This window comes from Macrobrachium rosenbergii, chromosome 43, assembly GCF_040412425.1.
Source record: "Macrobrachium rosenbergii isolate ZJJX-2024 chromosome 43, ASM4041242v1, whole genome shotgun sequence".
Lineage (NCBI taxonomy): Eukaryota > Metazoa > Arthropoda > Malacostraca > Decapoda > Palaemonidae > Macrobrachium > Macrobrachium rosenbergii.
In genome coordinates, this window is record NC_089783.1 from 11,111,044 (window position 1) to 11,135,780 (window position 24,737).

Genomic DNA, 24,737 nt, shown 5'->3' on the forward strand with positions numbered 1-24,737 from the left:
TTCAAGAAATGAGAAGAATAGTGAGAAGGAAGATGGTAGTAGCTTTGAGAGTTGGAACTTTAAACGTGGGGGTGATGACTGGAAAGGGAAGAGAGATAGCGGGTCTGATGGAGAGAAGAGGGACAAGCATTTTGTGTGTGCAGGAGACTAGATGGAGGGAAAATAAAACGAGAGAGCTAGGATGTGGATATAAATTGCTATATAGTGGAACAAATAAGGAAGGTAGAAATGGAGTGGGAATAATTCTATCAAAATGTTTCAAAGACAGCATAATAAGAGTGAAGGAGACAAGTGACAGAGCAATGGTTGTGAAACTGTGCCTAGATGGAAAAATAGTCAACATTGTGAGTGCTTATGCCCGTCAAGCAGGATGCGATGAAGTTGAGAAAGTAGCATTTTGGGAAGTAATGGATAAACAGCTGAGTGCAATACCAGCAGAGGAGAGATTAATTATTGGTGGTGACATGAACAGACATATAGGAAGGACCAGAAAGGACATTGAGAGGATGCATGGTGGCTGGGAAGTTGGAGAGAGAAATGACGAGGTAGAGAGAGTTGTGGACTGCTCAATGTCATTTGGGTTGGCTATTGTCAACACCAGGTTTGAAAAGAAAGAAAATCAGTACATCATATACAAGAGTGGACCGAGAGAGTGTCAAATTGACTTCCTCATGCGCAGAAGATCACATCTGAGAGAGGTGAGAAATTGTAAAATTTTAAATGGAGAGTGTGTGTGACAGCATATCACAGGGTGGTGGTAATGGACTTGGAAATAAGGATCACTGTTAAAGGTAGGCCTGCATATGCCCCATCAACAATTAAGTGGAGGAAGCGAGGCAGGAGTTTAAGGAGAGAGTATTGAGGAAAGTTAGATTGCTAGAGGGAGTGCAAGAATGGTGAAATCACAACAGTACTGTGGTAAAGAGAGCGGGTGGAGAGATGCTGGGAAAGACATGTGGAAAGAAACCTCCTGGTGATAAGGAAACCTAGTCGTGGAATGATGAAGTGAAAGGTGTGGTGAAAGCCAAAAAAGATGCAAAAAAAAGATATGGGAAAAGTATGGACAGCAAGAGGGTAAGGAGAGGTACCAAAACCATAAGAAACAAGTAAAGAAGGCAGTTGCACAGGAAAACGCATGAGCATTAGATGCTAGGTACTAATAGCTGGAAACACCTGAGGGGGAGAGAGAAATTCACAGAATTGTAATGTTGAGGGACAAGAACACCAAAGACTATTTCCATATAAAACAGGTTAAGGATGGGAATGGGTTGGTTTTATGCAACGAGGATAAGATAAAGAAGAGGTGGAAGGAATATTATGAACACCTGTTAAATGAAGAAAATCCTAGAAAATTCTTTGAAGATGGATTCCAGAACCTTGGTATGACATGCTATTAGCAGGAAGGAAGTAAAGAAGGCACCAAAGAAGATGAAAAATGGTAAAGCAATAGGACCAGATGGAATTCCTGCAGAGGATGTAGAAATAACACACAGAATACAGGCTGGATGGAAAAATTGGAGAAAGATGTCAGGTGTCTTGTGCAACAGCAGAATCAATATAAAGGTTAAAGGGAGAGTGTATAAGACAGTAGTGAGACCAGCTTTGATGTATGGATCAGAAACATGGCCGGTAAAGAGAGTACAAGAGAAGAGATTGGGTGCTCTAGAGATGAAAATGCTCAGGTGGATGTGGAGTAACAAAAATGGACAAGATAAAAAATGAAACAATAAGAGGAACCACTAAAGTCATAGAACTATCAAGGAAGACCAAGGAAAGAAGACTGCAGTGGTATGGCCATGTGATGAGAAGGGATGAGACATATATAGGGAGGAGAGTGATGCAGATGGAGGTGCTTGGTGGGATAGCAAGAGGAAGACCGAAGCAAAGGTGGATGGATGTAGTTAGAGAAAACCTGAGGGACAAACAATTGTCAGAGGACGACATGTTTGACGGAGCCAGAAGGAGGAAAGCTGTCAAAACATCAGCTCCACACGGAAGTGGGAAAAGATGCAGAGAAAAAAAGAAGATCTCTATTGTCGGTCACGTTTGATCCAAGATATTTGAAAGTTTTGACTCTTTTAAGGTTGTCCTGACCCAGTTTCACTATTCCCTATCTTCCTTTTCCTCCCATCTACAGATACTCAGTCTTTATCATACTGATCTTCAGACCTTGATCTTCAAGAGCCTGCCTCATCCTTTCTATATTCAGCTCGACTCCTTCTCTAGTCCTGTCACCCAACACTATGTCATCAGCTAATAAAGCACCCAGGGGGACCTCCTCTCTGACATTTGATATTATAACATCCATCACAGGGACGAAGATGTAGGGGCTGATAGTTGAGCCTCGGTGGAGACCAACCCTCACTTTGAACTTTTCTGTAGTTCCAACAGAGCTTCTTACTTGTTTGGTTGCTTCTGCAAACATATCTTGTACCACCTTAATATATTTTTTCAGAAACACCCTTCACCTCAAACCCCTCCATACTTCTTGCCTTGGTGCACTGTCATATGCTTTTTCTACGTCAGTAAATACCAAGTGAAGTTCTTTTTGTCTTTTCCATGCTTCTCCATAGTTTGTCTTAAAGCAAATATAGCATCCACGGTACCCCTCCTTGGCATGAACCCGAGCTGTTCCTCACTTATTGTGGTTTCTCTCCTCATTCTTTCTTCAATAATTCTTTCATAGATCTTCATTGTATGGGATATCAGTTTCATTCCCTCGGTAATAACAACAGTCTTGTATGTCACCCTTTCCTTTATATATCGGGACCATTAGGCTGTTTCTCCAACTATCCGGTATTCGTTCATGGCGGTAGATCTTACACATTAGCTCCCACAACATATCAATTCCTTCCTCTCCCAAACATTTCCACACCTTGACTTGTATAGCATCAGGTCCTACTGCTTTTCCTCTCTTCACTTTATCTAATGGCTGCTTTACTTCTTGTCAACTGATATCCGCACCTACTCTTTTCTTCTGGGGTTTTCTTTTAATAAATTTTCGAAATATTCCTTCCATCTTGCTCTTACACTTTCCTCCTTTGATAGAACTCTTCCATAGTTATCTTCTATTTGCTTGACGTGCATCAGATCTTTAGTTGCTTCATTCCTGCATTTTGCTATCTTATATATACACTTTTGACCTTCTGGTGTTTCTGTTTCCTCATACAACTCATTTGTTGCACTTGCCTTTGCCCTTGCTACATCCTTCTTTGTTTCCTTCTTTGCATTTTTCTAAGCCAGTTGATTCTCCTCAGAATCATTTCGATCATAAGCTATCTTTGCCACCTTTTTCCTATTGAACTTTTCCTGCGTACCATAATTGCCGCCACCAGCTCTCATTTTCATTGGGTGGACCTCTACCAGATGTCTTGCCAAATAACTCTTCTGCTGATCTAAGAATCATAACACTATTTTCTACCCACCAGGTATTTGCATCCTCTGCTAATGATGCCACCGAGTACCAGTTCCTTAAATCTTTCTCTCAGCTCATGCTCCTCTAGACGCCACCACTTTATCTTTTGTTGTACAGTCCTTCTCCGCCCACCCCACAGCCCCTGCCAACTCATCTTATCAGAAAGTCTGACACCACTAATCTATGTTGCGTACTAACGCTCTCCCCTCTTATTACTTGCAAATTTTCGCTTCTGTTAGATGACTTTTCTGTACATCAGAAAATCTATCTATGTCTGTCTTCCTCCACTACTGCATGTTGCATAGTTAGCATTTTGAAGGTGTTATTAATAGCTATATCAAAGGCTACTGCGAAATCGACTATTTGTTCTTCTTCCTCGTCCATTTCTCCAACATAATGTCATCCATTGATCCAACTGGTATTTTAACCATTACACCCGATATGTCTCTTAGAATCACGTCTGATAACTAACCTTTCTTCTAAAGTTGTTGATGTCGTAATTTCATCCATCTCTCTCCAGAACGCATCCTTCGTTTCCTCACCACATCCCACTTGTGAGCATAAGCATTTATTATACTCAGAACATGTCACCCACAGCACAACTTTATTTTTATCGCTCTGGAACTTTTCCTTTCCACCTCTACGATTTTTTTTTATTTGCTTGTTAAGAACAACTCCCACTCCACTCCTTCCTCTTTCATCACCGCCACTGTAAAATATCTTATAACCATAGCTAATCTCCCTTGCTTTGTTTCCTCTCTATCTTGTCTGTGGTATGCATATGTCCACTTTTCTTCTCTCCATAACATCTGCCACCTCCCTATTCCGGCTGGTCATGCTGCCAACGTTCAGAGTCCCAATTCTCAATACCTGGACTTTCTTCTTCAACCGCGCCCGTCCTTGAAGTGGTAGCCCTTGTCCATTTATCGAGGGGGTCAGGCGTAGCGCCCTCACGTCGCATGAACAGGTACGCCCTAGCTTTCTTCTAACTATTCCTGGCTATTCATAGTGTCGGCAATAGGTGTTTTATAGCAGGATGTCTTTTCTGCCACCAACACTTCACTATTTCCCCGGTCTTGTGACCGGCATAGAGTACTTCTGGCTTTCACCCCCATGGCTGGTTTGTATACATATATATATATATATATATATATATATATATATATATATATATATATATATATATACACACACACACACACACACACACACACACACACACACACATATATATATATATATATATATATATATATATATATATATATATATATATATATATATATATATATATTATAGACGTTTTACTTCTCCCAATTATTAACATTTCCATTGTGCTTGTTTCCAACTGAATAAATTTGCTGTGAGTTTCGAGGTAATTGGATAATGCTAAAAGATATTAATATTCAGTGCCTTTTTTTATACATATTCCAAATCATGAGCTTTGTGATGTTCTAGTCAGCGTATTTGCAAATAAAGTTCAAAACCTTTTGGTTTGCCCTTGGTTTCATGGTTAATCTGTCATGGATTTCATATGAAAAACAATCGGATTTGTTTTCATTTTCTGAAGCTGAGTTGCCAGTGCTCTTAAATATGCATGGATATAAGAAAATCGTTGGGGGTGCAAAGTGTCGAATGACCTAAACGAATGGTGTAGATAGCGGTTAGTCCAGAGCAGATAAGAACTTTTGCCATGAAAATAAATTTTCCTTTCCTTAATGTTTTGAAGTGTGAGAAAAAACTGTCTGTTTGTAAAAACAGATTTCAGAGTAGGCTATGATGTTACGGTTGCAATATATCAATTGTATATAAAGGGGTACAGACTTTTGGCTGGCTCAAAACTGGATGCGCACGTCTTGAATTAATCGTCGAATATACTGATGTATTAAAGTGAGGTGTAAATGATAAAACAGATATAGATTCAGTTCCATTAGGTAAGAGAAAAAGTTGTATGTGTCTGTGTGTATGTGCGTGCAATATTCCATACAGCCACAATAGAATGACCCTTACATTTCTAGATTCCCTTTATGATAGTGTGGATGGCTTAAGCGCTACACCGCTGTCCCACCTATTTCAGGACCGAACCCTGGCGTGGAGTAAAAGTTTCTCTATTTCATACAAAATTTGGCTTCATAGATATCATAAGGAAAACATTTCCTAAATCATTTGGAAAGCATTATGTTAACGTTCATTGGCCAATTTGCATGAGATTGGTGAATGTGACCAGCAGATTCCCCTTACATAAGTGCATATGGGATCGCTCTCAGTATCCTGCCATTTCCTTTAGAACAGGGTGGATACATAGGAAAAAGCAAAATAACCGCTCTATAAATGTGGTACCTGCCGAATTATAGCTGAAGCACATGTGGAGGAAACTTTCTCGATATTAGCCAAGCCAAACACCTACACAGAAGGCTCTTCAGCATCAGATGAGTTGCTTTCGAACCACTCCACCACCTTTTGGATTTTAGAGCCAGTTCTCAGCAATACTACTTTTCTACCCTATATCCAACAGATTCTATGTCTTCTCCTTCTCCCTTTTAACAGTTTCACTCAATTTTCCAACTCTTTGCCCACCTATTCTTTTTTACATTGCAAACCCATGTGAAGAAACTTTGATCCTCCCCTTAAACATGTGTTAACCTATTCACCACTTCTTCCTTGATTCTCTAAACTTTTTCGTCTATTCAGTTATCCTTATACCATATATACAACACGAACAGTTCATCTCGACCGTCTCAACTCTTTTCTATTGTTATCATTCAAATACACTCTTCCTTTTATAAAGAACTGTTGACTCAATAAATCCTTCTTACATTCCCTTGCTTCCTTCCATTGCCATTCCATGTCTCTTACAGTCTTTTGCATACACAATGCTATCATCTTTGATTTAGCTGTTCTGAAACCTGCTTCTATTTTGCTATTATGCATTTTATTTACTCACAAATTCCATGAGTCACCATCTTCCAGTCTTCCAACATCAATACTAAAATTAATTACGTCATATCTTTGGTTCTAACGTTTGTCGTTATTTAGCTTCAGCTTTCTCTACTTGTCAACATTTCTAAACTCTTTCATTAAGACTTGTAAATTTCCCTCACTATCCTTAACCCATAAAGGATTATCTACAAATGTCAACCATTCCACAGTCCATTTACAAGTCATTTTTTTATCCCACAAATATGCACTTGGGGCATATTTCCTTGCTCTGAATTATCTTATCACTCGGTCCACAAAGATATTAACCAGTGATGAACACATAACAAACTTCTATCTCACAGATCATTTCACACAAACCAGTCATTCACTGTCTAAAAACTCTTGAACGTGTGTTACTTACTTATAGAACTTTACCATCTTCCACATAACCTTTTTAGCATTTTATAATAAAGATTTTTTTTTTCTACATATGTGCCATGCACGGTTCTTTTTTTGCTGTAATTTCAAACGTTTCACTTAACTGCTTCATTGCTTCATAACAACTCTTGATCCTCGCACTCTCTCCCTGGTCTCAAGCACCACTGTTCGTCTATATCACTTTATTTCTCATTTTACTTCTGAAAGAAAAAAAGTTCTTCCACAAGGAGGTATATGCATACAGGGTCTAAGATCAATGGGTTCTCATTATAAAAGATGAAGATAGAGACATTCTGCCTGAAATGAGTGCAGCCTCTGCATTATGAAGTACGCATTTTAAAGATTTGTTATACGTTCAAGGCGGGAAAACGCTGACTGGTGCAAGGGTGCATGTTTTTAGCTTACATTTAAGCCACTTTAGTTCCGTCTGTCAATTTTATCTTCATATGAAAGAACACTTATTTCCTTCATTATCTCTTTTGAATGTTCATTTCCTCACCCAAACATGCCTTAAAACCTTGTCAGCCACTTGGTAACGCTTTCCGTTACATCATAGCATTATAGTGTAACCCCATGGAGTCCTAGTTCCTTTCCATTCCCCAGCCAGATATTTGCCCTCATTTCTTCATTAGAAGTCACTCGCAAAAGAATTGTTAAACCTAAGCTAAACTGTTGCATTCTTGTACCAGTCAGCTTTTTCCTATCTTGAACATATAACAAATCTTCAAAATACTTCATAACGCAAAGGCTGCATTCACTTCAGGCAGAATGTCTCTATCTTCATCTTTTATAATGAGAACCTATTGTTCATTAACCTTCTTCTCTGCATTTACTTCCTTGTGGAAGAACTTTTTTCTTCTAGAAGTCTTGTTCACCTATTTTATAGACAATGTCTTGCTTTACTTTCAATAAACCCTTCATATCTTTCTACCACTTACTATTTTTTTCCTCTTTCTACACTGTTACAATCAATAAGACTTCCCACCGACCTTGGCCCCATCCTTGCACTCTATACACGCCTTATGAAAAATTATTTACCGTTGATGAGATGGACATCTTATCCAGAAGTAGACCGGTTTTCATCTATTTCTCCGTTTATGCTACTTTTACTCGCTAAACATCAAAATTACCTGTTTTAATTTCAATTAGTTTTACATTTTCCCATCTTCCTCTCCAACCTGAGTTTCTTCCTATCTTAACTTTTTCTTCAGCTAGATAATGCTCAGGTACAAATTCAGGAGCTCCTTATCTCAGCATTATATTCAGCATTTTACTCTTCCATCAATTCTGTATCAGCCAGTGAACCAGCAAGTTTGTTCCTCATTGCTTCCTAGGCATGCTCAAATAATTGGAGACTATGCAATTCCAACAATCTTTCCCCATTCAAAGCTCATATAATTCCTAAGACTCTACATTCTCATTTACTCCTGGAACTCCACACCTACCAACAGTGCTACCTCTTACTCTGTCATCTACCTTTGCCAAATAGAAAAAGATTCAGACTCTTCCGAAGACTATCTTCCGTTGTTATTTTTCTATTTCTGAACCATGTACACTCACTGTTATAAGTTTATCTCGACTGATGCTTAGTTTTGCCCATACGTATTTGTATTCTTTTACCAATGCTCCCGAGTGCTTTTCCTTTTTAGGACTGTTGTACCTTAATAAAAAATGACTGTCACTTAAGATATTTGATTATGTTAACCTTTACTTTATATCTTTGTGACCGGCAAAAAAATGCATACTAATGCTACAGTTGTTGTGACGTAACAACCTGAATCTGTGAAAAAAATGTACACCATATTTTAGAGATTACGCAAGTTCATTTCAAGATATGTACGGAAACTGAGTCTAAATCCACTGGTTCTTTTAGATGATTCTGAACCTAAAGAGGGTACTTGCATTTGGTTACTGGTTTGAACGGTATTTTCTTTGAGCTTCGAGGGCGCAGAGGATTGGGTACGCACATCGATTTTGCTTTGCAGTTGGTTACAAAACACATTAACCTATTCTGTACATAAATATTTCCGCATTGCAATTACTACGTTCACGATGTTTGGTTCTTCTTTAATACGTTAGAACTGTTAAGTTTTAATTTTTTAGCATTTCATCTCAATTGGCTACTTTTCTTTATAACGGAGAGATAAAAAAGTAACCAAAGCATTTTCTTTAACATCTGCATTCCATGTGTTCTGAATGTCTCAAGGACATCATCTGAGTCACTATATAATAGAACTGGTGGACGTACGACGTGAAACAGTTTTTACAAAAATAGTTTTTCTTTATTTTTCTTTTGTATGGCATTTCTTTTCCAGTCCTATGCCCAGATGGTAGTACGTACGGAGGAGGGCACAGTAATTTGTTTTCAATATCAGAGAAAGATTTCTTTCTCTCAAAAAGAAACGGCTGCAACTCTACTTTTTAAAAGATTCCTGCCATCCCGTTAAAAGCACAACCACCGTACCGACATGCAACCTTTCTTCAGAGGTTGCAATAACACGTCCTCTTCAACAGACATCATGAAAAGAACTTTCATTTGTCGCAATTTAACAGTATTTTCACTCATACAATGGTGACTATGTTTACCGCCCGCCTTGGGAGTCCCATTATGGTACCATCTTGCAATGCGCTCCCTTTCAGAAGAAGAGGACGCTTTATACTTATTTCCAGCATCTTTAGCTCCAATTCAATTTTAGGGGACGTATTCAATTCAAGAGTTTACAAATGGATTCCGTACGCCATAATGATAATTGTATCATATCTGAATTGGAATTTTCCTTAAAGTGATTTACTTACCATCTCAACAAATACAATTTCAAACAGTTTTAGTTTTTTTTTTTTGCTTTTGCACCACACCCACGGACATTGAAAATCCCAAAACTATGTAATTTTTTTTTTTAATCAGTAAAGGCTAATGAACTGCAAAATTTGTGAACAAAAACATAGATGCATGGTTACCGTTGTTTTTAGGAAAAGTGGGTAACCTGCCATCTAGGGGTTACACTCTCCATCCATGACGCCAATAATCCTTCTGTCTATACACACACACACACACACACACACACACACACATATATATATATATATATATATATATATATATATATATATATATATATATATATATATATATATATATATATATATATATATATATATATATATATATATGTCTGTGTGCTTGTTTTGTATTTTGTGCTATCTAAAACATGATAGCTATTGATTAAGAGGTTTTGTTTTCCACTCATAAAAAAATAGGTAGGGTCTATATGAGAGGTGTATACTCCATTTAGATGTAATGAAAGATATCATATATATATATATATATATATATATATATATATATATATATATACAAAACACACACATATATATATGTATATATATGTGTGTGTGTGCTTGCCTGTTTGTCTGTGTGTCTTTATAAATGCTTACATAATATTTCCCACTCAAAATTTCAAATATCAACAGTTCCTGAATCATCATTTATGCTTGTGTTCCGTTGTTTTGTGATAAGCATTTTTATAAGGTCCTGCACTCTTTTTATATATATATATATATATATATATATATATATATATATATATATATATATATATATATATGTGTGTGTGTGTGTGTGTATGTATATATATATATATATATATATATATATATATATATATATATATATATATATATATATATATATATATATATATATATATATATATATATATATATATTAGTAGTGTATCTTTATAAACTTTTAGATAATACTTTTCATCCAAAATTTAAAATATTAACAGTTCCTAAACTATCCTTCTACGTAAGTGTCCATTCAACTTATGATAAGCATTTTCATTAGGATCAATGACCAATAGATAGCAAGTATATACATGAGCTTAAATTAATACCCGGTAACCCAATGACGATTGGGCCTGTTTGAATATAGCGAAAAGTTTAATCCTTTTAGGAACACGGGCGTCATTTATCTGTTTAATTGAACTAGATGTGACTTGTAGGTTTTTGAGGGTCAGAAGATTCTCATCGTAAGTTAGTTACCGAACGAGTGTAAAAGTATCAAACCCTGAATTCTAATGCAGATGAGATCCTGCCAAAAATATATATATATATACATATACACACACACACACACACACATATATATATATATATATATATATATATATATATATATATATATATATATATATATATATATATATATATATATATATATATATATATATATATATATAACATTGATGACAAAAATTTTAAAATAATTCCAAGGCTCCAAATTATCATTAATTGTCAATATTTTGAATCACTCTTCATCAAACAGCTGGTTTCCCAGTTAAATATTCAGATTGCGTCAACTCTGCTGTTCCTTTCGTGCGTTTCCGTCGGAACCAAATGGGTCTTAAGGGTCACTCAAACTTCGCCTTCGATTACTGCCCGGCATGCTTTGATCCTTTATCGCATGTTTTGCTTTTATATTTTTATTTTTTTTTTAAGTTGAAAATTTTCTTAAACCTGAGTTTGTTTTCACTTTTATTTTTCTATTTTATAGTTTTCAGAATGGAAGAGAGATGGTCTTGAAACGTCAGCCTAAAAAAGTATATTGAACAAAGGAATGGTCTTTCTTCCTATACTTGATGCTATATATATCTATATATAATCAGTAAGCTACAAACGTCCTTTAATATCCAATTCGCTCTACCTCAGAAACTAAAAAATTCCCCTTCGGTAACATATATGAAAATATATTATTTCCGAGGTAGAGCGAATTGGATATTAAAGGACGTTTGTAGCTTACTGATTGTATATGAATCACGGTGATGTGATAAAAAGTCATAATATGGCTGCGTGCGACAAACGCACTACACGGTTAGCATGGCAGAGGTGGGTGGATATCGTCTCTAAATACAAACACCTGAGTTCGAAGGGCGATTTGTATATGGGAGACGATATCCACTTATACCTCACTTGCTGGCCGTTTGGGTTAAATACGTCCACTGTAGTCCTGAGTTCTTGTCCTTTGCTGGTTCGAGCCCACTGGACGACGAACTTATTATCAACTAAAAAATTCCCCTTTGGTAACATATATGAAAATATATTATTTCCGAGGTAGAGCGAATTGGATATTAAAGGACGTTTGTAGCTTACTGATTGCATATGAATCACGGTGATGTGATAAAAAGTCATAATATGGCTGCGTGCGACAAACGCACTACACGGTTAGCATGGCAGAAGTGGGTGGATATCATCTCTAAAAACAAACACCTGAGTTCGAAGGGCGATTTGTATATGGGAGACGATATCCACTTATACCTCACTTGCTGGCCGCGTGGGTTAAATACGTCCACTGTAGTCCTGAGTTCTTGTCCTTTGCTGGTTCGAGCCCACTGAACGACGAACTTATTATCAACTAAAAAATTCCCCTTTGGTAACATATATGAAAATATATTATTTCCGAGGTAGAGCGAATTGGATATTAAAGGACGTTTGTAGCTTACTGACTATATATGAATCACGGTGATGTGATAAAAAGTCATAATATGGCTGTGTGCGACAAACGCACTACATGGTTAGCATGGCAGAGGTGGGTGGATATCGTCTCTAAATACAAACACCTGAGTTCGACGGGCGATTGGTATATGGGAGACGATATCCACTTATACCTCACTTGCTGGCCGCGTGGGTTAAATGCGTCCTCTGTAGTTCTGAGTTCTTGTCCTTCGCTGGTTCGAGCCCACGGGACTACGAACTTATTATCAACTAAAAAATTCCCTTTCGGTAACAAATATGAAAATATATTATTTCCGAGGTAGAGCGAATTGGATATTAAAGGACGTTTGTAGCTTACTGATTGTATATGAATCACGGTGATGTGATAAAAAGTCATAATATGGCTGCGTGCGACAAACGCACTACACGGTTAGCATGGCAGAGGTGGGTGGATATCGTCTCTAAATGCAAACACCTGAGTTCGAAGGGCGATTTGTATATGGGAGACGATATCCACTTATACCTCACTTGCTGGCCGTGTGGGTTAAATGCGCCCACTGTAGTCCTGAGTTCTTGTCCTTCGCTGGTTCGAGCCCACGGGACGACGAACTTATTATCAACTAAAAAATTCCCATTCGGTAACATATATGAAAATATATTATTTCCGAGGTAGAGCGAATTGGATATTAAAGGACGTTTGTAGCTTACTGATTGTATATGAATCACTGTGATGTGATAAAAAAGTCATATCTATATATATATAAAAATGGATGTATGTATGTATACGTGTGTGTGTGTGTGTGCGCGTATGTTCCAAATACACTCTACAACGCATCGAGCAATTTCAACTAAACTTGGTATACATATAACTTACCATCTGGGAAAGAACAATACGGGGGTAAGACATTACTGCCACCAAAGGGGGGGGGGGTGTGGGAACGGGGTAAAATGTGGGAATGGGGTAAAATGTAAAAATTACAGTAAAAACAGAAATTAGTGTCTAATCCATAGTTTTCGACGCCGTTGAGAAAAATAGTGACATTCCCAGAGTCCTTTAAGTCCAAGTTCAGCCCCAATAGGGAGTGGGTGTGGGAAGGGGGTGACATGTAAAAATAACTGAAACAACAGATGTAGTGCCTAATCCATAGTTTTCGAGGTTCCTGAGAAGAATAGTGATGCTCCCAATGATCTTCAAGTCCAAGTTCAACCTCAATAGGGAAGGGGGTGAGAAAGAGGTGGGAAGGGTTTGACATGTAACAATAATCGAAAACGACTGATACTAATGTCTAATCCATAGTTTTTGAGATCTCTGAGATGAATAGTGAAACTCCCGATGCCCTTTAAGTCCAAGTGCCCTGATAGGTAGGGGGGGGGGGGGGCGGCGGGCGGGCGGTGAGAATGGTTGAAAAATAAAGTATAAAAAATGACAGATATTTGAGTCTAATCCATAGTTTTCGAGATCGCTGGGATGAATAGAGACACTCCCGATGCCCTTCAAGTCCAAGTTCAGCCCCGATAGGAAGTGGGGTGAGAAGTGGTGAAATATAGAATGTCAAAAGTGCTAGCAATGTAACTGAAGCAACTATCTTAACAGGAATGAGAGTCTAGTTGTGTGGTGTCAGTTTCAAAAAAAAAAAAAAAACTGCAGTGATTCCTTTATAAAATGGTGTTTTCTATCTCTTAGGTTTCTTTATTATTGATTTCACGTCAGAAACTGTGAATTAATTTATAAGCTCACTCAGGTCCTAGCCACCCTCTGACATAGAAGTCAAATTGTGTCCTTCATATCTCTTATTCATGACCTCACAAAATATTCCGTTAAGCATTGCCTTTCTTTTTTTTCCCTACGTTGTTATGGACTCATCCCTCCTTTTGACAGGAATTATCCCCTTTTCTTTACATCCAGGAATATTTCATTAATAATTCTGAAGGCTACCAAACAGCAATTCCACCCCTGAACACTTGTCTCTATCAACATCATCAGCATGTTAATGTCCAAATATCCTCTCTTATATCTTCTTGACCTTTGTGTAACTTCACGAGCTTGACTTGAGAGTTTAGCTTGCTATACTTTGTGTTCATCTCGTCCCTACAAATTGTGTACACGTGCCTTTTTTTCTTTTTTGAGTGTACTCCAGTCTCATATGATATTCAAGGTTTCCGTCTTGTTAGCTTGTATCCCAGTATGTTCTTTCCAGTAGACAGATATACTATCTTTAAGTTGATTCAGTCCTCATTGATTGATTGTCTGCTCCTCCTTAGATATGGATTCTAGAACTATAAATCTTCTTGACTCTCATTTGTAAATGTCTCTTAATGTTCATCCTCAAGAAGTGTTACTACATCACGCCTAAATACTTTGTCAACTATTTTTTATGGTGTTTTTAAGTGTACCTTTAACGTGGCAATAACAAGTTGATAATCGCTGCCGACGTCTGCTTCTGTATTTGTTCCTCTGTTGCTCCTAACAATTTTTAGTGTTCTTTTTCTTTCCCAGTAAATAGTTATGATATCTATATAGTTCCTGAGAATTGATTTGTGGGTATTAAGCTCCAATTTCTTATTTTAGTTTTCCATTATTTATAAATCATGAGATTCCTAGCACATACACATGCATGGGACTGGGGCTCATTTTTAAATTGTTCCTATTTAATTTTGCTGGAGATTCCATAGAGCATTCATTGGTCAAATACACTAATGGATGGCCAGTTCCTGGAAGAGCATAGTTTCCAGTGAATTAAGGCTAATGAACCATGCCTTTACCTGATGGCCCCAACCAAGGTCATCCGCATGTCAACCAGAATTGAAGCTGAGGAGACCAGACAACAGCATCTTCACGCTACCCTTCATCTCGCAGCCAGTGATTCTCGGTGCCCATCCTGAATGGCCGCGCGTGCACACACGCACACACACAGACACACACACACACACACACACACACACACACACACACACACACACATATATATATATATATATATATATATATATATATATATATATATATATATATATATATATATATATATATATATATATATATATATATATTGCTGCAACGATATTACGCGCGACTTTTTCCTGGAAATTTCAGTATGTGAATAATTTTCCTCTAGTTAATCACAGGGTAACTCGGTAAGAGATACGCTAGCTCTTTTTTTTTCTTTAAAATATGTATTATAAGTATAAGAATAATCGTTCTATAAATAATCTTTACTTCTCGTTTTATCTTTCATTTTTTTATAATAAGCTAATTTTTTATTGCATAATTATAAAGCAGGTGAGATTCAAAGAACACAATAAACTATTGGCTGTTTATATGGAAAAACTGATAGGAAGACAGAAAAATCTTAGTTAAACCACTTGAACTACTGATGTAACGTAAAAGACAATAGTAAATAGCTTTTTGCGCGTCTGAAAATCTCTTGCTCTACAGTTATAAAATAAAAAATGAGCTTTATATAAAAAAAACGAGAGAGAGAGAGAGAGAGAGAGAGAGAGAGAGAGAGAGAGAGAGAGAGAGAGAGAGAGATTGAAGATTGTTTATGGAACGATTATTTTCATATTTTGTAATACATATTTTAGAGAAAAAAATAAGAGCTAACATATTCTTTACGGAAACACCGTACGATTAGCTAAAGAAAAATTATGCACCCACTGAAATTTTTAGGAAAAAGTCGAGCTTAATACCGCTGCAGTATAATAAATTCTTACAAGAATTAGCCCACTCTTAGGAATAAATATGAACATAATATTATTAAGATTTCATGATGTCAAATAGACAGGAATGTGAGTGCAGGCATAATGAGAAGTAATTCTTTGGCCTTTCCTTGTCGTATACACGTATTAATAAAGATATTAGTGTACAGTTTTCTTGTGCGTGTAAAACAAAATATGAATGTGTCCACGCAATCATTTCAGTACATGATACACATCTAAATGAAATAATTCATTCAACTTTGCGTTTTGCTATTATGTATGTATGTATGTATGTATGTATGTATGTATGTATGTATGTATGTATGTATGTATGTATGTATGTATTTTGCAACAATTAATATTACAATTTATATATACAGCTCATCATTTTCTCAGGACCGAAAGCCACGAATCTGAGAGTACCCATTTATTTTCTCCTCTGCAATTACACCCATTTCCGAGAAAATATACTGCAAATGAAGTTAAGATTCTGCATGCAATTTGAATGTTAATTTTTGTGAATAAGAAACCTGTACTTCGGAAGCGAAATGTGTAAAAACTCGTGTAATATAATCAGCACAGCTCCTTAATACAAGAGAGAGAGAGAGAGAGAGAGAGAGAGAGAGAGAGAGAGAGAGAGAGAGAGAGAGAGAGAGAGAGAGAGAGTCTCATTTCTGAGAATATGCGCGCACACAACGCTCGAATATAAGGATATAATCAAAATATATAATGTCACCCTAGAAGAGGAGAATTCAGTATGAACGCGCGCTTACACACACACACACACATATATATTATTTATTTATTTATTTATATGTATGTATGTAAGCATGGCAAACATTAAATATATGGCGGGATTTTCTTTCTTATATATATATATATATGTATATATATATATATATATATATATATATATATATATATATATATATATATATATTTTTTTTTTTTTTTTTTTTTTTTTTTTTTTTTTTTTTTGCAAAATCTGGCCGTAAGTAGCAAGTAGAACTGTTAGTTGCAACTAAATATTTAAGTAATCATAAGTCCACACATGCAAACAGTTACGTACGCTGTTTATACCTTCTGTTAGTTTTAGATTATGCTCCATGTCTTCCTCGAGGTAACAACTGCTTTCATTCAGCCTAACGGACAGGGAAAAATATTAGAATTAAAGTGTAAATAAAATTCCATACAATGTAAATTTATACAGTAAGTGTGTAACCGGATATTAAAGGATAAATATGTAAGGAAATAGAGTTTCATCTTGAAAATCTTCTGCTTCCTTTCGAGGCTAGACCAGCTGCCTGTCCTTCCTTCCGTTCCAGCGGTTGTTGCGGTGGGTATTTGGAATGTCTTTGTTACATGGCACCCAATGACCGGATATCGATGTTACTTGGTACTTGCATTTATTTTGTAATGATTTAGCATTGATTAGGTATAAATAATCTTTTAACGAATTTATTTATAAAACTGATATCCGCATCAGTTTATGATTCACAGAGTGGACGAAATTTCACTAATATCTCATCTCTTCGACAGATACTATTATTATTATTATCATTATTATTATTATTATTAGTTCCTACTTACATCGACTAAGTTCAAATGCCTCTTTGACGGCCCTTCCTTTTCAAACCAGGAGTGAGAATTTATATATAAAAAACTAGTCCTCGTTGGAAATTACTTTCTCAGAAAACTAGCAAGGCAAATAGATTCACCTGGTTATCTTTGGTCATTATCCGTAACTAAACTCATAGAAGTATTCCGTAAATATCTGTTTTATTTTTTTTTTAGATTATGGGTTATTTAGATGCCGGATAAAGATGCCCATAATACGGAGTAATGAATGAGAACTCAGATATTTAACTAAAAATGTAAAATATTACATGACAAAAGAAATGAATTGAATTTCTTTTCATAATTGATTTCGTTAGCCTCATTATTTACAGAATGATACCAATGCACTGCACAAGGGCATGCTAGTAAGTGCTAGTAAGTGGAAAGGCCTCTAACGAAGTATATTAACGTAAGGAACTTCTCTGAAAATGTTAGTACACAAAGAATTGAATTTTGTAAGTGGGATAAATGAATTTTTATACTAATGAAAGATAGACAACGCATTAAATAACCTCCCCCCAAAAAACTTGAAAAAATGAATTGAGCAGAGAATATTATAAAAGCAATCTAAATTTTACATTTTTCTTGTATTGTTAAATGTAAATTTTAACCAATTTGCATGGAGTGACTTACTCAACCTCAAAAACTACGAGTAGTACCGTTCAAAGCGTATTCCACATTACATTCAGTAAAGTCAGGAAAGTGTTACAATGATTACCGGGAAGTGAACATTGTTCGTTTTATTTGAAAATTAAACCAACCAAATAGTGCGATGCCTGTTTTAAATCTTTAAAAGAATTGCTCCAAACCACCTACAATTCGGAAAGAAACATTACATAAAGTAATCTAGTTGAGGACCTAATTAGAAAGTCACATGCTTGTATCAAATGCGTTTTATTGCCAAAAGAAGAATTCTCCATAAATTTACTTCCACCTTTGACGAATAAAGATGTATCTCTATAAACCGTGAAAGACAGAATGTATCGACTATTCGACAACGATATAAGTAAAATGTTAATGCAAACCTCTGGTATTTTCTGGGTGAGTGTGTTAAAAGACAATAATTCAAATAAGTGGATCAACATCAGACTGTTTTGAACAATTTCAGTGCTATGAAGAGAAAATGCTTTCTCTTTTTCTTAGACTGGTAAAACTTTATTCAGTTAATTAATCGGCAGCAATTTCTTTTTTAGTTTAGATCATTAACCCAGTTTGCCTTTGTATAAAGCTTATCTCCAAGCTGGTCTTCTTCGTTTTCATTGCAAATGACGATTGATTAAAGAAAAAACTATTTCGCGATTGGCTTTTTCGTCTAGCTTGTAAACAATTTGTTGACTTTTATACTAATAAGAGAAATTAGTGTAAATATAACACTGGTCTGGATAGCAATACTTCAACGATGGAACGGTATATATATATATATATATATATATATATATATATATATATATATATATATATATATATATATATATATATATATATGTTTCATCTTTGGCATTTGAATGCACCTGTATAAGGCGTCGACTAGACTCTGGGGTCGGGATGATGCATACACTTGAGAATTGCATCGGTAAGATTAAACTTGGCTAGAGAAAATATTGCTATAGGGGGTGTTTTATAAGCCAGTGCTGGAAAAGAGTGGGAAAGAAAGAGACTTTTTGGCAGAGACTGAATCAATACCTTGAACGGTTTGCGGAATACGAAAGACTGGTTGTTTTAGGGGCTTCAAATACAACATTAATAACAAAAGAGGACGGGATTAAGGGTAGTTATATATTTCCTGATAAAAATGAGAATGAAAAGCCTCGTAGAAGAATGTATGGGAAGGAGCTTGACTATAGAATGTTCAAGGTTCAAGAAAAAGTAAACAGAAGGACACTTACAAAAAAAAAAAAAAAGGTAAGAAAAAGTTATAACTTCATACATTGATTCAGAGTAACTGGATAAAAAAAATTATTTTATGGATATATTGTTCATAAGAGGAATAACTTGAGGTATAGGTTAATTCTATTTTATTTATTATTTTTCTAAGAAAAAGCAAAATCTCAAGTTGTAACCGAAGAGATGAAAATCTAACTATTCAGGTAATTAAGATAAGTGAGTTTTATAAGGATGAACTGGCATATATGGGACGGTGGAACATATGAAGATTATGTAAAATCTCGGGATAGGGTTATAGAATCAGGAGGAAGTGTTCTGGGGTTTACGAAAGTCGGAACAAGGGAAAAACAGTAATTGGTTTGTTGAGGAAAGTAAAAGCCTAGCGAAGAAAAATATATTATTTAAGGCGCAGCTGAAGATAGAAGGGAGGTTTGTGTGGAAAAGTACACGAAAATTGAAGAGGTAGTTGAGAAAAAGGTGAGACTGAAAATAAGTCTTGAAATAACTGGCGGGGGGGCGGGGGTGGGCGCAAGGACTTTAGAGGCAATGAAAAGTAGCTCTGTATGGGACTAAGTGCAGAGGTAAAAGCTAATGTGCAAATAAATCTCAGTATAAAATATATACATGAAGGGATGATGTCTAGAGAGAACGCAGCACTGGCTTAATGAAGTTAATATTTTAAAGATTTGGTGAATACGGGAGACATGAGAGAGCAAAGGTGAATGATCCTAGGGGTTAAGTTTGAGAATGCTTGTGAAACTTACAGTAGAGAAAGTAAGGAGAGGAAGTAAGAATAGGATAAATGAAAAACACAAGTCCTTGATGGGATCACAAATGAGATGATGAGATGATGCGTGATAGCGGTGATGGTGTGATTGATTAATTATGGTGTGTAAGGTGTATCCAGGTGAAACAAAAGTACCATGTGGTATGTCTCCATGGTTGTTTAGTATCTTTATCTGTGAAATAATGCAAAAAGTCGAAAAAAGGAAAGTGGACATAGGTCTGAAGTTGTGGGACAAGAAGATAGGTCATGAATAAAGTCTGGAATGACTTTTGTTTGAAGACAATACAACAGTGATTGGGTAGTGACGGGAACTTCGGAAATTATTGGAAGGGTTAGTTTTAGCAGTGAAAGAATGGTAACAGTGGATGTTTTGTTAGTATTTGAGAGTAAATATTTGGATGATGGATAAGGCTATAGAGTAAATATAGCAAGAAAGGTAATAAAATACATGCAAGATACGTATATATGCGTATATATGTATACACAAATATATAAAAGTATATATATATATATATATATATATATATATATATATATATATATATATATATATATATATATATATATATATATATATATATATATATATATATATATATATATATATATATATACATACACACACACACACACACACACACACACATATATATATATATATATATATATATATATATATATATATATATATATATATATATATATATATGTGTGTGTGTGTGTGTGTGTGTGTGTGTGTGTGTGTTCGTGTGTGTGGATGTGTGTGTGTGTGCGTGCGTGTAGCTAGTGGAAAATCATGCTGAATATTTACCAGCCTCCCATTGCATGTAATTTGTTACCACTTTTGGGAATGATGTCTTTTCAAGCACAGTATTGTATTTTGTGATTCATGTTTTTTATGGTGATAGCATTAATTAAGGAAATATGTTCATTCATTTTTATAAAATATGGCAAATTCTTTATTCTTTATGTAATTTACTCATGTTTTCGTTTTAAATTTACTTTGATGTTTTACTGTTTTGAGAACCAGTAGCAATAGTCATTATGCAAAACGATGTAAAAAAAAAAAAATATTTGCCAGGTCAAACACCAAAAAAAGAAAACAAATGGTTTTCGCTGTAAATCCCGTTAATTGGATTATATAAAGCGAATCACAATTTTGGATTACAATTTGTAATCTCTCAATTCTGGTTAATTTATATTTGCTTAAAACACTAAGCTACAGTATCATTACCGCCAGTACAAATAGATGTCAAGCAAAGTAGGCTAAGAAACGATACGATAACATCGAATGCATATTCATATAATAATAGTAATAATTCTGATATAATTAACATCCTCATTAACTGCACCCACTATTTTTGTTTATTTCTTATTTTTTTATACAGCAAGGCAGGACAATATAGATATAAAAACATAAAGTTTAACAATTTTGGTTAATTATAGTCTCATTTCTATAAAATAATATTATAGTTATCCAGAATTCATAACTGTACGGGAAGGTTCAGCGGAAACTACAATTACATCATCACTTGTGGGTGCTTCACCAGCAGCCATTCATATGCCACAACACAGTCATCACCACCTGCACCAATACTGTCACCTAAAACGTCATCTGCTTCCTCTATATCGTAAAGGGCGTCGCTCTCACCGTCTTGATTACTAATACAAAATTGGGGGCGCTTAAAGTGTCCACACGGTTGGAATCTAATATATTAATTTCAGAAAACTCTGGTTCTTACACGGTGTTTAGCACTCCACCTTGATGGCTCGAAGCATAATTATTATGCTTCAACTAAATTTTATGCGTTTTTTTTTTTTTATCGTTCCATTCAATCGCCGCACGTTTGCTAGATCCTCCGCAAAACTGGCGCAAAATAAAACATCCAATAAAATGATATGATTAAACTAATCAAGTCCACACAGTATACCGTCGACCACTGTAAGGTTGAAACACTTACCGGTGGGCGTGTGTTTGTGGGTTATGGATGGGGTTGCTACAATGGTACGGCCAATACCTATTTTTCAGTTACTGTACCGCATTCTTTGGTTGGTTCAGTCTCTGTATTACTTCCTGTTGGCGATCCATTGGGTTTTATCATTTAGGATTTACATCTTTCTTTATTACAATTAAGTATGCATAGTTAAATGCTTTTCATATTAAAGCATAAAATAGAAGGATTCACTATAAAGCTATAATATTTTACAGTAAGTGTCATGTATCAAGAAAAATCTTAGTTTCTAACATCATATGTGACTGATAAGTCTTTCCGGTACTACACACAGAATCGTAACAGGATTTACCGAATCTTGTGACTTTTCCGTGTCATTGCATATAAGTTTCAGTGCGTGTGCCATGATTTAGCTCTCTTTCTCTCTCTCTCTCTCTCTCTCTCTCTCTCTCTCTCTCTCTCTCTCTCTCTCTCTCTCTCTCCCTTTGAGGATTACGCGACTCTATATGCAATATTTCAACAATCCTTAATATGCCAGTTGAAATTTTATATATTTCACTTTTGCCTGAGTGAACTCATCAAAATTTGATTTTCCCAGAAGAGCTTTTCTCTGAAACCAAAAAGTTATCGCATTCTTTACAAAACATGCATACGACAATGTCTTTGAGTATTTCCTACTGCACTAGGTACCTCTCATTTCACACGCATATGTGCGTTTGTATGTATGAATGTCTGAGTGAGTGTGTGTTTGTGTGTGTGCGCGTGAAATTATCTTTCACCAGTGCATTTTACAAATGTAAAGAGCATTATTTTTCATCCTGCGTGCCGAAACAAAATTCCACAAAATGACCCCTATAACATCCGAGCACCTCTCCTCCCGCATCCCCGATATCTCATCGTAATCCTCTAATGTTCCTAACCTTCGGGGAAAACTTTGCATCCAAATCTTCTCAGAGGCGGAAGTGAGGAGTTATCGAGAACCAAAGTTCTTCTTCTGATATTTACTCGTATTTGGAAACATTTCTTACTTATAGTGGCAATGAATTACTGGAGGGAGATATCTGGAGGTAGAACAGAAAGCCGGAGAGGACGAATACGACAGCGAAGAAGGGAAAATTGAATAAATTCATGTTGGCACACCTCATTTATCTAGTAACGTTTCATTACTATGCTTGCATTTTTTGTGGGAGAAAATTCTGTAGATGAAATCATGAGAAAAATGATCGGAAGTAGGGAGTTTTGATAATTATGCATTCGTTTTTTTGTGAAAATATGAAGCACGTTATAGTTACCAGCTAGTATCAAAATGTCTAAAAATTTTCAGTTAAAACGGCATTTGAATCAAGACTTATAGACTATAACAGTCCCACCGGGCTGTACATTTCCCTTTCGTAAATTTTGTATTGCATCATAACCCGTCCATTCGAACTGTATGATTATATCTTCATCACCATAATTACGAACGTGAACTGATATTAGTGAAACATTAACCAGTATTTCACTTTGCAAAGCCTTGGTTCACTGGGGAGTTCACAAAAGCAGATTTATCTCGATGATGTTAATTAGTGGAAAAAATCCGGCCTCCGGGCGTTTAACTCTAGCTTAAGATGATCAGTTACTGATTCAAATAATGCTGACACAGTAATATGAGTAAAGAATCAGAAAACTCTGATAAATTTCCATTCTGAACAAAGCCGAAGAGAATTACAGGAATATATTGAAGATTACACAGTCTAGTATCTATTCTCTTCATGAATTAAGTCCAAAACGGTGCCCGGGGACGAGCCCCCGGCAACAACAGCTGACAGGCGGACTCATTCGTCTCCGAAGCCTCCCTGGGTGATGAACCGAAATCTCATTAACGCCGCTGCACACGTTTGATCACCTGTGGAGACGCGAGAAGAGAACTTAATGTGGAAAGCCGTCCCCCAGCAAATGTGTGCACTTTGGCAATTAATATCCCAATTCACAGTTGCTAAATATTTTTTTTTCGTTATTACATTATAATTTTTCTGATTTCATCTGATTAGAAAAGAAGATTGTAATATTATCGTCTAAGAAGTTACTACTTACAGTAATTTTCTTTAAGGTGAAAGAGAATGTCCTCTCGTCTAAGGGCTGAATCACACTGTACGGTTCGTCTTTGTACGGTTAGGATTCGCTTACGTTCTAGAAAAATGCCACTGAGTTCACACAATGCATACAGGACACGGTCAGTTTTCAAGCAGCTGTTTACTCTGAACGTGGCTCCAAAATGACTCGGTTTGAAGCTGCTCGCTGCAATAACGATGGCTTCAGATGAAGATAAGAGGAAAAGAGCAAGGGTACACAAGCGTCAAATGAAGAGGAAGTCAGAGGATGTATTTTGCACTCTATATAAGGAGTTGCTAGATGATGAAATGAAGTTTTACTTGTACTTCAGAAAACCAAAAGCTGAATTCAGTTATTTGCTTCAGAAGGTGGAAGAAGACCTGCTCAAGACCAATAGTAGCCTACCCTCCGAGAGACTATTTCACCATGGGAGAGATTGGCT

General features: G+C 35.9%; 2 protein-coding genes across 2 annotated transcripts; both read left to right on the top strand.

The window, feature by feature from the left end:
• Positions 1-302: 302 nt before the first annotated feature.
• On the top strand, positions 303-1,697 carry LOC136829001 (uncharacterized). Its single transcript, XM_067087395.1, has 2 exons — positions 303-601; positions 1,619-1,697. Exons 1-2 carry the CDS (start codon positions 303-305, stop codon positions 1,695-1,697), a joined length of 378 nt encoding a protein of 125 aa, XP_066943496.1.
• Positions 1,698-1,702: 5 nt separating this feature from the next.
• Positions 1,703-2,050, top strand: LOC136829002 (uncharacterized). Its single transcript, XM_067087396.1, has one exon. The coding sequence runs from the start codon at positions 1,703-1,705 to the stop codon at positions 2,048-2,050; it is 348 nt and encodes a 115-aa protein (XP_066943497.1).
• The last annotated feature ends 22,687 nt before the right edge of the window (positions 2,051-24,737 follow it).

Coding starts and splice junctions, on each gene's coding strand:
- LOC136829001 (XM_067087395.1), top strand. CDS start 303: ATGGTTGTGAAACTGTGCCTAGATGGAAAAATAGTCAACATTGTGAGT. Junction 602..1,618: donor TTGGCTATTGTCAACACCAG/GTTTGAAAAGAA, acceptor TGTATGGATCAG/AAACATGGCCGGTAAAGAGA.
- LOC136829002 (XM_067087396.1), top strand. CDS start 1,703: ATGGACAAGATAAAAAATGAAACAATAAGAGGAACCACTAAAGTCATA.